Raw genomic sequence first — 16,332 nt, 5'->3', positions numbered from 1 at the left:
CGTTAACTCAGGGCCAATCTTCCTCACCAAAAAAAAAAAAAAAAATTGCTAATTCTAAATAGTATCAGCTAAGAATTACAGGTTATTTTTAGTCATGGAACTGAAAAAATTCACCTCCACGCCCCAGAAGTGGCCTCTTTGAAAGACACTTGGGTGCCATTGTGGAGGAAGAAACAGCATCCAGGCCTCTCTCTTAAGGAAAAGTTTTGTTGTTCATCCTTATTCTAGGACTCAAAGGAGAAGAAAAGGACCTGATGCAGCAATATTTATTTGTTTGGTTGGTTCTCCACCTAATAACTTTTTCCAAAAAGAATTTAAGGCTGCTTACAAAAGGCACATATAATACAGCCCGACAGCATCAATTAGAAATAAGAGCAAAAGCAAAACAAACAGAGAGGAAGAAAATAGATGGGGAAATGACTCTCACACAAAATGAAGGTCATGAAGTCCTTGCTAAAAGTGCCCTATAAATTTGGTTCTAAGCTTTCTACCAGCTCAAACAAAGAAGAAAAAGAACGCCAATAGTAAAAACCAATTTTAGTTTTTCAAGCGCATAAACCTCCCATCAAGGGGACAAAGGGAACGAGACACATGGCCCCTAGGATAATACTACCTCACACCATCTTAATGTTCATCCTCCTGCTTGGGCTTAAGTCTCACACCAAATTTGAGGGGTCAGCGTTATGATCCCCAGGGACAGGGGAGAAGAGTGACTGAGAGGGGCTATGTGTGACCTGCCCTCGTCATGCAGCGAGCAAGCTCCAGCAGCCTGGACTCGAAACTTCTGACCCACATCCCAGGGTGAGACAGGGATGGGGAAACCCAAATTCCAGTATCTGTGAGAACGAACCAAAAAGCAGTGAGTTCTTGAAGCCTAGATTTCTCAACTGCAGTCCTCTTTGAGTATACATCTCATCCTCTTTCCAGGGACAAGCAAAAAAAAATTTTTTAATCAGTCAAAAAGGTTTACAGATATCCAGAGCTGCAGGGCAGGCTCATTGCATCTCCTTCAATAACCATCCGTGCTGTGGAAAGCAGAAGGTATGAAATGTTTTTATTCCAACCAGAGTACCACAGTTTCTGAATAACCTCAAGCGGGCTCCTTTCCCTCCACTGTCCAAACTCAGTCTTAAGAAAAAGCAGGAAGGAAGCCTGAGTCTACCCACTGTGGACCCACCTCCCAAACCAAAAAGAGGAAAAAGCTTCTTGGAAGTCTCGTCCTGCACTCAGCCTGCATCATCAGAACCAGAAAACACATCCCTCACATGTGCAGCATGACCTGACCCGAGGTTCTGGAACACTCTACTTTTAAAAGAAGGCAAAAAATTGTCTCGGAGGAGGCTTAGCTCCACATTGCTAAGGGAAAAGAAAGAAGTATTGTGAAACCAAGCACATGTGAAATGGGAAAAAAGATTTTAAAAAATCTTTCCCCAAAACCTCTTCATCACATACACTCAGAACACACACACACACAGTCCTTCTGAAACTGATACCGACCAGTCCACTGGTACTTTCTTACGAAAACAGATACAGCAACTGATACTGACAGTGATTTCAGGGGACCAAAAAGAGAGCCATAATTCAAAAATACACCCCCCACCTGATCTATGCCCATTATTTCTTGGGCACAATAACAGAAATGAAGATGATAACAGAAATGAAGCCGTTAGTTTAAAACTGGAGGATTGAGCCTATGTTTTAAATGCCCTGGAAACTCAAACTGCACAGACCTGTGTTTGACAGAAAGGCCCACAGGGGTCCATTTACTCATCCTTTCAACAAATGCTTTTTGATCACCTACATAGTACCAAGCACCGTATTATGTGCTCAAGATACACTGATTTTGACAAAACAGACAAAATTCCATGGTCTCGTGGATCTTACATTCTTTAAGGATGAAATGCAAATTCATACATTTATGAAGATCAAATTTTTGCTGAGTGATATTTGGTCATTATGTGGCAGGTTTGTTAGCTGTGATATCATTATGTTCAATACAATTATAATGAAACAAGAACGTCGTGTATCTTACATTCTATTAGGCTGAAAATGAGGACAAAGAAGGGAAGCATTTTGCCCAGGCCTGGTCCCCAGGGACAGGTGACAAAGGGGCAGCCTTCAGCCAGGAATTAGACTCTGGGTACCTTTCATTTCTGCTGCAGATGAACAATTCAAAGTTAAACAACACTAAAATCACACGGCTGTACAAAGCCATAAAACATGACAAAATGCCGAATTCAGAATTTTATGAAGTGCCAGGGAAAAGCATTACCTGTTCATCCCCCAAGAATGATTGCATTTATAGACTAAAGATAAATAGTAGCTCTGTTTTGCCCATATGGCAACATCCTCTTAAGGCACTATTCTCCCTTTTTTTTAAATAAGGAAACCAATCATACCAAAAGGGGTACACTTTTCATACATTTATGAATATCAAATTTTGCTGAATGATATTTTGTCACTGTATGGCAGGTTTATTAGTTGTGAGGTCATTATGTTCAATAACATTACAATGAAACTCTTGCCGATGACATGCTGCATTTCCTTAGAAAAACAAACTTGTAGAAAGAATATAGAATAAACTGATGCCATTGCTACTGCCTCCGTTTTCTTTAATGTTCTTTAATAGGCATGGCCATTACATTTACGAGACATCAAAAGAGCTCCTTGCAGAAGCTGCTGCAAAATTTGAGAACCCCATGAAGACGTGATATATACACATTTGCCTAAATCTATTTAAGCTGCTATAACCCTTTGCGGAAAACAAATTTGCCAGATAGTCCAAAGGCTGTTGATCAAAGCTTATTCCGTCTCTTTTCATTTGAGTTCAACACACACGTTTTGAGAAGGACTCCATGCCCAGCCCTGTGCTGAACACTGAGTATATAAAAAGAAGGACATATTGTCTCAACGCTGGCAAGACATTCTCAGGCCTTAAGGAACCAAACTTAACAGTTTGCATCAGCAGCAGTAAGAGAAAAGTGCACGAGGAACCAGGAAGGCATCCAGCTAGGGTCAAGCCAAAACAAAGAGGCCATCAGAAAGTCAGGGAAGACTTCTGGAGAAGATGACAGCTAAGCAGAATCCTGAAGACTAAGCTAAGAGAAGAAGAGAGAAAGTACTTTCCAAGCAAATAGAAGAGGCTAAGAAAGGCTCAGAGATATGAAACAGCCTGAGCGTGTTCCAAGAGAATAAAGCTGGAGGTGACCAATGGCAGCCTTCGACATGTAAGCATCAGGAGGGACCTGCAGCCTATGGTTAGGGGCTAGAGTTTATCATGGAGGGAATCACAGCTTTTAAGTAGGGGACTGATACTTTTGCATTTTAAAATATTACTCCCGGGGCTGGCTCCGTGGCCGAGTGGTTAAGTTTGCGCGCTCTGCTGCGGTGGCCCAGGGTTCGGATCCTGGGCATGGACATGGCACCGCTAGTCAGGCCACGTTGAGGCGGCGTCCCACGTCCCACAACTAGAAGGACCTGCAACTAAGATATACAACTATGTACGGGGGCTTTGGGAAGATAAAGCAGAAAAAAAAAAAGGAAGAAGAGTGCCAACAGTTGTTAGCTCAGGTGCCAATCTTTAAAAATAAATAAATAAATAAATAAAATAAAATATTACTTCCGCATATGCATGGACGGTAGACCAGCAAAGGGCAAGCCTAACTGGTTAGAAAGCTGCTATCATAGGCCAGGCAGAGACAGCGAGGCCAGAAGACAGACGGAGCCTGCTAGAGCCACATTTCCAATGTGGAAGGAGATTAAGGCCAATGGGCCCTCATGCGTACCCGCCAGAGACTCCAAAGGCCCAAAGAGTTCATTCTCAACAGGTTTAAAGATTTTATAACCTGTTTAACTTTTAAGGAATCCCAAATGTGTCCATAAAACATTCCCAAAATAGTATTAATTAGTTCTTTTCGAACATTTGAAGTCTTAAAAGCAAAAATCACTATTTTTTACTGTCTTAGCTGTTAACCTACAGCTTTATTTCATATTAAAGAACAAATATCATCTGCTCTTAAGGTCAGAGACAACACCAACAGTACGGAGAGGAGGCCAGTGAACTGGGTCTGTATAACCAAAGTGAAGCACATTAAGGTAACTGTCCAGGTAATTCAACTCCCCTAAAGTTAGCTAATAATAAATATGATAATACAGGAATTTGGGGGCTGGCCCAGTGGTGCAGTGGTTAAGTTCGCACACTGGGCTTCAGCAGCCTGGGGTTAGCCAGTTCGGATCCTGGGCATGGACCTCCACGCCACTCGTCAAGCCATGCGGTGGTGGCGTCCCACATAGAAGAACTAGACAGACGTACATTTAGGATGTACAACTATGTACTGGGGCTTTTGGGAGAAAAACAAACAAAAAAACCCCACCATATTTAACTGAGTAGTGAAGATCTAACTGACTTTAAAAAATAATAACTATTATAATACTACAGAAATTCTACCGTAACATTTCATACAAATAAACAATATAGAGCCTCTCCTTAAGTGAAAATAATTTTAAAACATTTTGACAATTTCATCTCTAAATCAGTAAGGTTGCTAGAAGTACTATAAAAAATTGTCATGCTTTTGAAAAACAAAGTATGAATCATAATAATAATAATCTACCCTAAATTTAATATTGAGAATTATAAAAGACCCAGAGTAAAATTTTCTAACTAAGATTTCCATAATAAGTTACAGTGAAGGGCACAAATGACTTATCCTGATTAGCAATTTCTCCCATACCGATGGTCCATTAAAAATGTCATTACCTGTAACACACTGCTTGTCACCAGATGGAATGACATTCTACTGCACAAGCTTGGGCAGTCTCACATTTTTTCACAACTTAAGTATCAAACCATTCAGGCTAGAAATCTATAGTTATATTTTCATACTTCAGCTACTCTTTATACCACTGTAAGTATATTCGATTTTAATTTGCCTGTATGAACTAAAATGTTAAGATTCCTGTGGTAGAGTGATTCATGTGTCCTACAGAGAAATGAAATGACTTATGTGGCAGCCTTAATAAACTTCTCCATACTCAAGGACATAACAGGACCGACAGTCTGGTCAGGCCACACCTGGAATGTGATGCTTGGCTTAAGTCCACTTTAGTTTGCCCTCTGCCACCTTGAAATATGCTCAGAGCAGAGGTCGAGGAAGGGTAACAGGATCCAAAATGTGATCCAGTCACAGGGGCTCCACACCAGCCCATCCCTCAGATGATTCCCTCCTTCCTCCTTTTCCACATAATCGATCACTGAAGTTCCGCAGATGGCATCTCAGAAATCCCTCTTGTGTCATCTCTCTCTTTCCCCCCACTGTCAACTTAACAGCTGGAGTCTTGGTTAACTGAACCTCTTGCAATAACCTTCAAACTGGCTCCCAATCTCTCCCAGATCCCATCTTATTCAGTATGGCCAGGTTAATTTTCCTAAAGCAACATGCTAATTATGACTTTATCCTATAGGAAAAAAAAGGTCATACCCTTTAGACATGGCTCAGGATCCCTCATGAATTTGCTCCAACATGGCCTCTCCATTATATTCTCTATTAACCTCATTTAACATGAATCAATCTTTTCTTCCAGATATACTGAACGATTTTCTTTTCCTCATACACTCTCTAGACTTTCCCATATCCATGTCTTTTTCGCATACTGCCCTCTCTTCCCACACATCCCAATCTTCCCAATCCAAATGCTATTCACACTTCAACATTAACTGCAAAGGCTACTTCCTCCACAAATGCTTCCCTAATAATTTCAACCAAAAATAACCTCTGCCTGTATACCTATCTTTCACAACCTATCACTGAGGGCAGGCTTTGGGTCTGATGTATATTTACCTGATCCAAAGTGTGTAACACCTTGCGTAAGGTAAAATAAAGACTGCCAACTGACCTTGCAGGCCAGATAAAACCAGTGAATGTGTGTTTGGTTCACACATCCAATCTCCAGCTTCTCCTGACACATTAAACATCTGGCAAACTAGGCAGCTGGCTGATTTCCCAGCCCCCACCAGTCCCTATTGCCTCCCAACACTTCAGATAAAGCAGAGGGTCAGTAGCTATTTACAAGTTTGCTCTCCTGCCTGCCCACATCTATAGTACCCACCTGGCTCTCAGAGACAAATGAGTTTGTAATTCCCATTGTAAATGATCAATAAATATTGATGAATGAAGGACTATCATATGAGGAGCAGTCGAAGGAACTAAATACGTCTGAAAGGAAAAATGGCAACTGCATGATAAGTTGATGGAGGTCAATATTTTAAAAGATGCCATGTGAAAGTACAATTTTATTTGTACTGTCTAGGTCCAGAATCCCAAAACAGAAACAATGAGGGAGATCACAGAACGTTTGATCTTTGGAATTACTCAAAAGCAAAAAGGATTTCCTCAAAGAGGAATGAACATCCTCTCCTGAGCTGTTCAAGCTGAGGCTGCCCAGCCAATTGCCAGAGGGTCTGAGGCAGCAGGCTGGACGGGGCCAGCCAGGGGCCCATTAAGCTCAGTGAGTCTCTGACTCCAGTCCTTTCCAAAACTCATTCGCTTACTGGAAAACTCATCTGCTCCTCCTCTTACTGGAAAACAGAACATTGAACAAAGTAGCATGTAGTCTGTACGGGTGCAATGCTTACCGGGTGCATGTAGTACAAGAGAAGAGGGTTGAGGAGGAAACTTTGAGAAATCCCACTTTTTTAAGGATAACGGAGAATGGCAGAGAAAAGACAGTCGAAATTAAGAAGAAACATCAAGAGGTGATGTGTCACTGAGACCAACAGGACAGAGAGTTTCCATTGCAAATGTGGCAGAATTAAAGTATTTTAAGAATTTTAAAGTGCCCATTTGATTGTAGGATGAGAAGCTCGTAATGACCTTGGTTTGGGGACTTTCAACAGAGGGATGGGGGATAGACGGCTCATGCTCATGACATCTCTCAAATTTAAATTAAGGCAATATATTGGGCTGGCCCCATAGCCGAGTGGTTAAGTTCACGTGCTCCACTTCAGTGGCCCAGGGTTTCACCAGTTTGCATCCTGGGCGCAGACATGGCACCGCTAGTCAGGCCAGGCTGAGGCAGCGTCCCACATGACACAACCGGAAGGACCTACAACTAGAATATACAACTATGTACTGGGGGGCTTTGAGGGGAAGAAGAAAAAGGAAAAATAAAAAATAAATTAAGGCAATATATCGAGATGAGAATATATATAGAAACTATATCATTAGGATTCCATTAGAAGTTTTAATTTAATAACAGCAAGCATTTAAATCATGCTACAATTGTTGTAACTCTTTTCAGAAATTCTTCATTATTTTTTAACATAAACAAAGCAAAAAAAAGAAGAAAAAACAACTAAGTAGCCCAAGCCACTGACAGCCTCTGTGAGGCCTCAGGTTCCAGTGGAGCGGTGCGTATGAAGTGAGCTTTAAACAAAAGTGTGCTTATTCTGTGAATATTTCTATTTAAAAGGACAGCATCCAAGGGAACTTAAACACATATTACTAAGTGAAAGAAGCCAATCTTTAAAGATATTATATAAATCTTGATAAAGATACTATATTATATAAATGCCATAAATATATAACATTCTGGAAAAGGCAAAACTACGGAGACGGTAAAAAGATCAGGGATTGGCAGACAGGAAGGGATGAACAGCGAGCACAGAGGATTTTTAGGGCAGTGAAACTACTCTGTGTGACACTATGACGGGGGAGACGTGATTATATATTCATTCAAACTCACAGAATGTACAACACCAAGAGAGAACCCTAATGTAAACGATGGACTTTAGGTGACAATGGCATGTCACTACAGGTTGCTCCACTGTAACAAATGCACCAGTCTGGTTATACTCCCTTGCCGGTGGTCAACAACCAGCTGCTGACAGCCAGGTGTGAGCCACCACGCCCCCTCCTCCAGACAAACTGACAAAACCTACAACGCCTCCTCCAGCTACGTGGCCAGGTCGGTGCCTGATCCTATGACTGTGAAGTTCACCAGACCTCAACCCCTGCCCATGTGCAGAGCTTCTAATTCTCTTTTTAGAGCCATTCTTAAATATAAACAAAGAGCCAAAGATCACTCGACATAGGAGGAGAACCTCCACCATAAAAGAGAGAGGCCAAAACAAACAGGAGGAGGAACCCAGAATAAACAGAGCCATGCAGGGAAGAGAAAAAAGCAGTATAGAAAAGAACAAGGAGAGAGTGTGCATTTGTGCATTCATGAAATAAAGAGTGGATGCTGTATTTTACAAAATTTTTTAAATTCATAGAATAAGCAAAATTTTTTACAAATGAAAAATATAACAGCAGAAGTTAAAAGTTCAATAGAAAGTCTGAAAGATATAAGTTGAGGAAATTTACAGAAAGTAGAGGAAAAAGACAAAGAGAAAACAAGAATCACTGGAAAAAGAAAAAAAGAAAACCATGGGGCCGGCCCTGTAGCTGAGTGGTTAAGTTCATGCCCTCCGCTTTGGTGGCCCAGGGTTTTGCTGGTTCAGATTCTAGGAGCAGACATGGTACCACTTGTCAGGCCACGCTGAGGTGGTGTCCCATGTGCCACAACTAGAGGGACCCACAATTAAAATATACAACTACATACTGGGGAGTTTGGGGAGAAAAAGCAGAAAAAAAAAAAAGATTGGAAACAGTTGTTAGCTCAGGTGCCATTCTTTAAAAAAAAGAAAAACAGAAAACTTATCTATAAAATAATATAAGAAAATTTCTAAGAAACAAAAGACACAATTATCCTAATTGAGAGGGCCAACAGAGTACCCAGCACAGAGTGCAAAAAGACCCACAGCAAGGCACGTGGTTGCAAAATATTCCCACCAAAGCGATGGGAATAAAGAGGAAATTAGAAAAGTTTCCAGAGAGGGAAAAAGAAAACAGCCACATGATGTCGAAAAGGGAGGGAAGGAGGTTGAAAAGCAGGATGCCATGAGATTTGTTTGCTAAATCGTTCAACCACAACCCTGGAAGCCAGGAGGTAACGTAGCGATGCCACCAAATATCTGAGGGAGAACACTTCCAGCCTGGACTGCTCTGCCCAGGCAAACAGCAAACAAGTATGAAGGGTACTAAAGACACCTGCAGACACACAAGGTATCTAAACAGGTACCATCACGTGCCCTTCTTCTCAAGAAGTTAGTGCAAGATGAACCGTAGGAGGGAATAAACCAAAAAACTCCCTGAAATGAGGGAACCCCACAAAAGGATGTCACAGCATCCAGGAAACACGGAACTGGACACAGGAGACAAGCAAAGGGACTTCCTAGGCTCAAGGTCCAAGGAGCTGCAGGTGATGGCTACACAGTAAGGATGGAGAACAAGTGGTCGAGACCAGGGCGAGAAGAAACGAAGAGATGCCTCCAAGGGCGGGAGGGAAGGACAAGGATGGCCAAGAGAGAAGGAACGACAACCCACGTGTTGAATGCCCTGGGAGAAGATTTGCCACCCATCCGAGTTTTGAAATGAAATCATGAAAGATAAATAAAAAAACTAAATAAAAAATTAACTCCAGGAAAAAACAACACATTATTCAGTGAAGGAAATAGAATACAATCTCAGCCACAAACAGCAGTTACACTGTCATAACAATAAAAACACTGAGTATTAATTTAAATAAAAAGTACAATTTAAAAAAAAACAAAGTGGGCCGGCCAGGTGGCGCAGTGGTTAAGTTCGCACGTTCCGCTTCTCGGAGGCCCAGGGTTCGCTGGTTCGGATCCCGGGTGCGGACATGGCACCGCTTGGCACGTCATGCTGTGGTAGGCATCCCACATATAAAGTAGAGGAAGATGGGCACGGATGTTAGCTCAGGGCCAGTCTACCCAGCAAAAACAGGAGGACTGGCGGTAGTTAGCTGAGGGCCAATCTTCCTCAAAAAGAAAAAAATTACAATTTAAGTACACAGGGACATTAAGGGAACAAAACCAGGATGGGAGAGGGCAATAAGAGAACTAACCTCATATTCCATAGTAGGGAATTCCTAGCTACCTTAAATATCAAAGCACGACAGTACAAACACGTTACTAAGAAGTATGGAGGCGACAACAGAAGAAACAGCTAAGAGTTGGAAGAGACTGTTATCTGGGCAAAAAGCTCCAGGTGGGGACAGCTTGGGGGCTAACCAGAGGCACAGAGAAATACAGTACTAGTCAACTGATTAAAGTATGTTTATGTTCTGTTTTGCTAAAGATAAAACTTGAATTAAATAAATGAATGACAGGGTGTTCAGAGCTTACAGACTATTCCTTTGAGAAGCTTAAATATCCTAGAAAAAAAATAAACTGGTCCAGATATGGTACTTTTCTTTTGTGAGGAAGATTGTCCCTGAGCTAACATCTGTGCCAATCTTTCTCTGTTGTGTACGTGAGACGCTGCCACACAGCATGGCTTTATGAGAGGTGCATAGGTCCACGCCCAGGATCCGAACCTGCGAACCCTGGGCCACCAAAGTGAAGCATGCAAACTTAACCACTACACCACCAGGTCGGGACTTTTTATTACATATTTTTAAGTTTGGAGAAACATCAAAAGGGAAGAAACAACAAAGAAGAAATGATTTAGTAGCAGAAAGGAGACAGGGCGTCTGAAGGAGCAAGGTCTCCAAGGAGGCAGGGGCAAGGGGTCTGGGCCATGTGTAGCCAAATTAGGCCTCAACAGAAAGAGAGACAGCTCATCTCCCATGCTCAGGGGTGGAGGATGGAAGAGAAGCCAAGAGCAAAAAAAAAGCTATGTGAGGAAGAAAGACACCTTGTGGTTAGAGAGTAGAGACATTGCTTGACAATCTCTATTTTGGGGTGAGGTAGGAGGTGAAGGAAAATTGCAAACGTTTGAGAAGATACCAGAAGAAAATGTTAAATTCAATTTGATCAATTAAGTATGATCTTAGAGCAGGAATGGACACACACTGTCTTAACTGACAGGATTTGTACTCAGTCCTTCCTGTGTGCTCCCATAATACTTTTAACACTTACCATATCATATTCACACTAACACTTTAAAGGATTTGCTTTCACTAAACTATGAATTCTCAAGAACCGTCTTATCCATTTGTATACAACCAACACTCACTCACCACGGTGCCTGATGTGAAACGCATTTGTGTTTTATAGATATACAAATATTCTATTTCCAGAAGTACAAAAGCATGTCAACATACCAATACACACGTTTCTTATATGCCAGAAGTCAGCATCCAAGAATTTTACTACATATTTAAAAAACAGTACATAATGTCCCATCATAGATAACCCCTCGCAAAAATTCCAATTTAAGTTCAAATGTATACTTGAAGCTGACTCTTTGACTAAGTACATATAAAACCCAGAATCTGTTTGGGGTGATGCCCATACTTTAAATTAGAACAGCAGGGAAGACCACATGAATCTAGGACTAGCTCATAGATTCTAAATCAATGCTCAAGAACACTCACAATGAATAAAAAATCCATAGTTGGTCATCAATACCTGTTCTGCCTAATAATATACCTCAAGAGTTTATGGTTTTAATTATCAAACTTATCAATTCAGAATTAATTTGAGCAGTCTCTAATTATTAAGCACTTCCTAATATTTCAACATACTCTAATTTTGAATTCTTTCCAAGAGGGAAATACAGCTATTATTCACTATGGAAAGCATGATATTAATGCTAATTTTTTAAACTCTGCTTTCCTCTCCCACACATTTAAGCCAAAAACCAATTTCCTTGATAATTACCCAACACTTTTTCCACAAAACCTTTCAGATCCATCTCAAATAGGTTCACAGGGGAGGACAGGAGTTTAAAAGTCAACAAAAGCAAGAGTTTTGTTCACCATTTAAGTCTTTTGCTGAATTTAGAGAATGTTTTGATTGATATTAAAATTCTCCTTGTGATATTAACAGAGTAGAGAAAATTAATTTGAAAAGTCTATCTTGAATGCCAGATTATCTCAATAAATTCTAATCTTTAGTTTTACAATGCAGTAAAACAGAGAATTATGATTATTTAAATGATTTAAGCTCATCAACAATTTAGGACAAAATGCGCATTGGTCCACCTGCGTATACCTTTTCTCAAATTCCACAAAGCGTAAGTTGACCAACTGAGGTTGTTCCAGACACATCATACAACATAGAACAACCGAACTGACATCTTCATAGTTTCATCTTTTTATCCTTTCAAAAACGTTTCAGAAAATAATTCCAAAAAATGTATTTTATAATATATAAAGGTATCCTGCCAATAGAGCTATGCCATTGCTACCTTTAAGGTCATACAAGCTGAACAAGAGTTCACTAGCTCCAAGATGACTTCTTTTGCAAGAACCCGCAAAAGCATCTTCTAAAATACCTGATTTTGACTTCAGGATAACCTGAATGGTGTGTCCATCATTGGTGACTTCACAGTCTCGGCAGACCACATAATTGGGCGAGAGGCGGACATCCAGCAGAGAGGGGTCATATCTAGCTTCTCTTGAGTTTAGGTTAATGGGAGACTGGTATTCCCCGTTAGCATCAGGAAACACCAAGCCCCACTCAACACCTAAGGACAAAATGAAGCAAATTTACAACAGGTTAAAAAAAATAAGTTATAATGAAATTTAACAAGTAAAAACTAAACACTGTTACGACCTTTGACATTATTAAGGGAGTTATGACTACTGTCTCTATACAGATGAAGTATGGTAAACATGTGTGAATTTTTGCATTCATATTTTCAGTGATCTAATATTACTCAATACCACAAACAAAATCTCGGACTAACAAAATATTCCATTTGTATTTGTCCACATAGATGTAATAATTTATGACGCTAGGAAATTTAGGTCATCTTTAAGTGATTAGAAAAAAAAATACCACAAAAATTTCCTCTGCTCCTTAGTTCAATTATGTGTCGTACTTGGAAAATACTTGTAACTCTCAACATGCTTGGTGAGAGGCAAAAACCATAAATCTGATGCTAGTGAATAAACACTTCTTATCAGAAATGCAAATACAGCAAAGTGTGCATATGGACACATACCTATATATTCAGACATATATAGTCCTCCATAGTTTTATAATTAAAATTATACATTTTTTTTCAATATATGTAGTCAACCTCAGCAACAGTGGTTAGCTCTATCAGGAGACTTACCTCCTCAGGGTTAAACTTAGGAAATTCAACTTTTTAAAAAGTCAACCCTGTTCCCGCCAAGCTCCCCGCTTCAGCCTGAAATTTAGGACACGTTTTGAAGGTGAGCCTTGTTAGTATCCTTCAGGAAAAGAGTAGAGCAGAAATATTTTCTCCCCCCAAGGTCCTCACTGCAAGCAAGAAACTAATAGATTCACTAGGGTGTTGAGTAAAATGTAACGCTGCTCTTAGAGGCTCAGAAGAGAGGAGTGTCGCAGCCGCAGCTCTAAGGCTGGCCCTGCGGAAGGCGGCAGGTGCCAACTGCCGCCCGGCAGGAAGGCCAGGCTCCCCAACGCGATCGGAGGCGGCGGGCACGCCCGCTCTCCCTGCAGCGCCTTCTGCCCTGAACCCGGCCAGGGGACGGGCAAAGCGACAGAGCCCCACGTGGGGAAGAGGGGACGCGGGGGTGCTCGGAGCGCGCGAGGGCAGTGGGGCGCAGACGGGACACAGGCAGCGCGCAGCATCCCGACGCGCCGTCCCGGGACCCGGGACACCGCGACACTCGCGCGGCGAGTTACCTTCTTCGTAGCCCCACTCCACACCCTCTTCCTCTTCTTCCTCATCCTCCTCCTTCTCCGGGAAGGCGACGGAATCTTCGATGAAGCTCAGGTCAGCCATTGGAAGGCCGTGGGTCCCCTCGGCTGACTGGCCGATGGTGCCTGCGCCTCTGCAGGTCAAGCGGGCTGGAGTGGAGTGTGAGCGCGCGTGTGCGAGGGTGAGCCCGTCGGAGTGAGAGTGGGTGCGCGTGACAGTGCGCTTGTGAGCGCGAGGGGCTGCGAGCGCGCGAGTGTGAGTTTGAACGCGCGCGTGTGAGTGTGGGCGCGCGTGCGAGGGCGAGCGGGCGGGAGGCGGACGGCGGGCGCGGGGCGCGAGGAGCCGCAGCTCCGGGAACCCGAGCCCGGCGGATTATAAACCCGGCCGGGGCGTGTCTGGCACCGCAAGACCCGCCCCCTTCGCTCGGTGGCCCGGGGGCCAGAGCTTGGGCTGCAGGAAAAGGCACGGGGGCACCCGCCGAAACCACACAAACAGCAGAAATCCCCCAGCTCTGCCTGATGGGGCGACTCGCCGTCTCACCCTCCCACCCTGGCTGCCCCGCTGGGCCGCGCGCGCCTCGCGTCGGGAACCTCGCGAGTCACCTAAGGTCACCTCAGGACCCCTGTGCGCAGGGTCCAGGCCACGGCCTTTCTACTCTTATTTCTTTCCATCCTTACTCGAGGAAATACCAAAAAGAAAGAGAGGGGCTTGGGAGGAGAGAGATGGATTGTCTTGGGCAGGAGAAAAGAGAGGGATGGGAGACTCCCTAACAAGATAAAAAGTTTCCCCGCTCCTAATCTTTATGACTCACTTCTGTTTGCTTCTTAATTCGTCCTTGGAGCACAGTGGAAACGAGTACGGAGAAATTTCCAAGAAATTTGTAGTTCCTAAAAACATTTAAGAAAAAAAATTGTTTTAATCTAGAGAAGTGAGTATAATTTAGGAAAAATTTTCCCTTGAAAAAATAGTCTTTCAAAGGCAGGAGTTATGAAAGGCAATAAGGAAAGCGTGTTTGGTTTTAGTTTCAGACTCTGCGGTTCCCCTGCAGGCGCAGCTTGCTGTGTAAACAGCTCCCAATCGACTATTGAAATCCGTGTAAATAATGAAATGCACACATTGCATAACAAACAGGAACTTTCCTGATCCAAAGCGGTCGTATTATTACCTGTTAAACACGCTTCCCAATCCAGTGTTAATGACTTCAGCCGCCTGTTCCAACGCCTTTTAAAAGCTTTAACCAATAACCCCTAAGCAGGTTAATTCCACATTTTTAGAAGGTGTGTGTGCATAATAAGCTCAGATTTGGACCTTAAGTAAAATTTGCTTTTATATGATATGTGCATGGACCAAAATGTCTGTTGGCAGTTTGAGTAGCCGGTTCCTAAATCATACCGTCCTTATGGATGCTTAATTGCTCACGTAAGGATGGAGATGGGGGTCAGCTCCGGGACTTTTAGATTCTGTGCTCCTAGCCTTCACTACCGGCTCAGCCCTCCACTTTTTAAAAAGGCCGCTTCACAGGCTGTTAGAAATTTCTCCAGAAGGTGAATCAGGACTGAAAGAGGGAAAAAAATCAAATCAATCCATCTACCACTTTCTGGAACGTTTAGCAAAATAAGTGAAAACTATTGGTCAACTTGAGCTTTGAGGCTAACCTGTGGATTTCATGTAATTTGTGTAATTTCTCTCTCTCCTTAACACAGAGACCAGAAAGTCCACCATTCAGAAGATTGAACCCCAGTGTGAGAGGGACGAAATTCATTCTTCACGCACTGCCTTCTGGGTGTTTTTGGTGGATTGTCTCTCTCCTCTGCACATTAGTAAGCCTGGGCTTGCCGGAAGCAGAAGGCTACCCCAAAGCTATAGCTATTAAAAATAATAAACACTACCCAAAATATTAACCACTTTCCCCTGAAGTTATTCTAAAAGGAACATTTCATTTCTTTTTTCTTTCTTGAAAACTTTCTCACAATCAAAATTTTTATTAAACTTTGTTTTTAGAAGTATGTTCACGCATTAATCCCATACTGTAGCTAATGGATCCCATGGAAGGTGCCACAATAAAATCATTTTGCCACCCCAAGCTCATTAGCAATGTTCATTTCCCTGTGCCCCCAGATGTACAGAAATGCCACACCATAGCCATTGTGTGACCACTGATTGCATTGAAAGTAGTGCATGAATTATAGAGATGTTTACCAAACCAGAGGACAGCAAAATCACCATGGCAAAAAACTCAGTTTTCCTTGAATAAATGGTGTGTCATATTTACAGCAGCTAGGCTGAAAGGTTGAATTGTTAATATTGAATTTTTCAGCTAACAGACAATTTTGTGTATAGCCAACAATATATCACCATTTGTAAATGCAGTTAACCACTAGACAACCATGTTTACGCATATTTGTTCTTTCTGAATTTTTCAACGTCATGTATACAGTATAACTCTTCTCCGCAAGCCTAGCATACCCTGTCCAGCAACATATGAGCCATTCCACTGTGCATCCAGATATTCAATTAACGGCCTTAATTGCTTTGAGACTGTGTGCTTCAGATTTCTGCTAATTAACAGCACCTTAAGACCTTCTCTTCTCAAGTCCCTGTACTATATTATCACTAAAGATGGAACTTCTAT

At 42.2% G+C, this 16,332-nt stretch overlaps 1 protein-coding gene across 1 annotated transcript in view; it reads right to left on the bottom strand.

Moving 5' to 3' along the window:
- CA8 (carbonic anhydrase 8) overlaps window positions 1-14,760 on the bottom strand; it is a 103,135-nt gene extending 88,375 nt beyond the window's left edge. Inside the window, exons 1-2 of the mRNA XM_001496473.7 lie at window positions 13,685-14,760; window positions 12,345-12,536 (exon numbers count right to left, since the gene is read on the bottom strand). Of these exons, the coding sequence (XP_001496523.1) occupies window positions 12,345-12,536; window positions 13,685-13,784 (292 nt within the window). The 5' untranslated portion in view covers window positions 13,785-14,760. The remainder of the gene's footprint in view (window positions 1-12,344; window positions 12,537-13,684) is intronic.
- Window positions 14,761-16,332: the final 1,572 nt, after the last annotated feature.

The sequence above is a fragment of the Equus caballus genome, chromosome 9 (genome assembly GCF_041296265.1).
Source record: "Equus caballus isolate H_3958 breed thoroughbred chromosome 9, TB-T2T, whole genome shotgun sequence".
NCBI lineage: Eukaryota > Metazoa > Chordata > Mammalia > Perissodactyla > Equidae > Equus > Equus caballus.
This window is presented reverse-complemented; position numbering and strand designations above follow the sequence as displayed.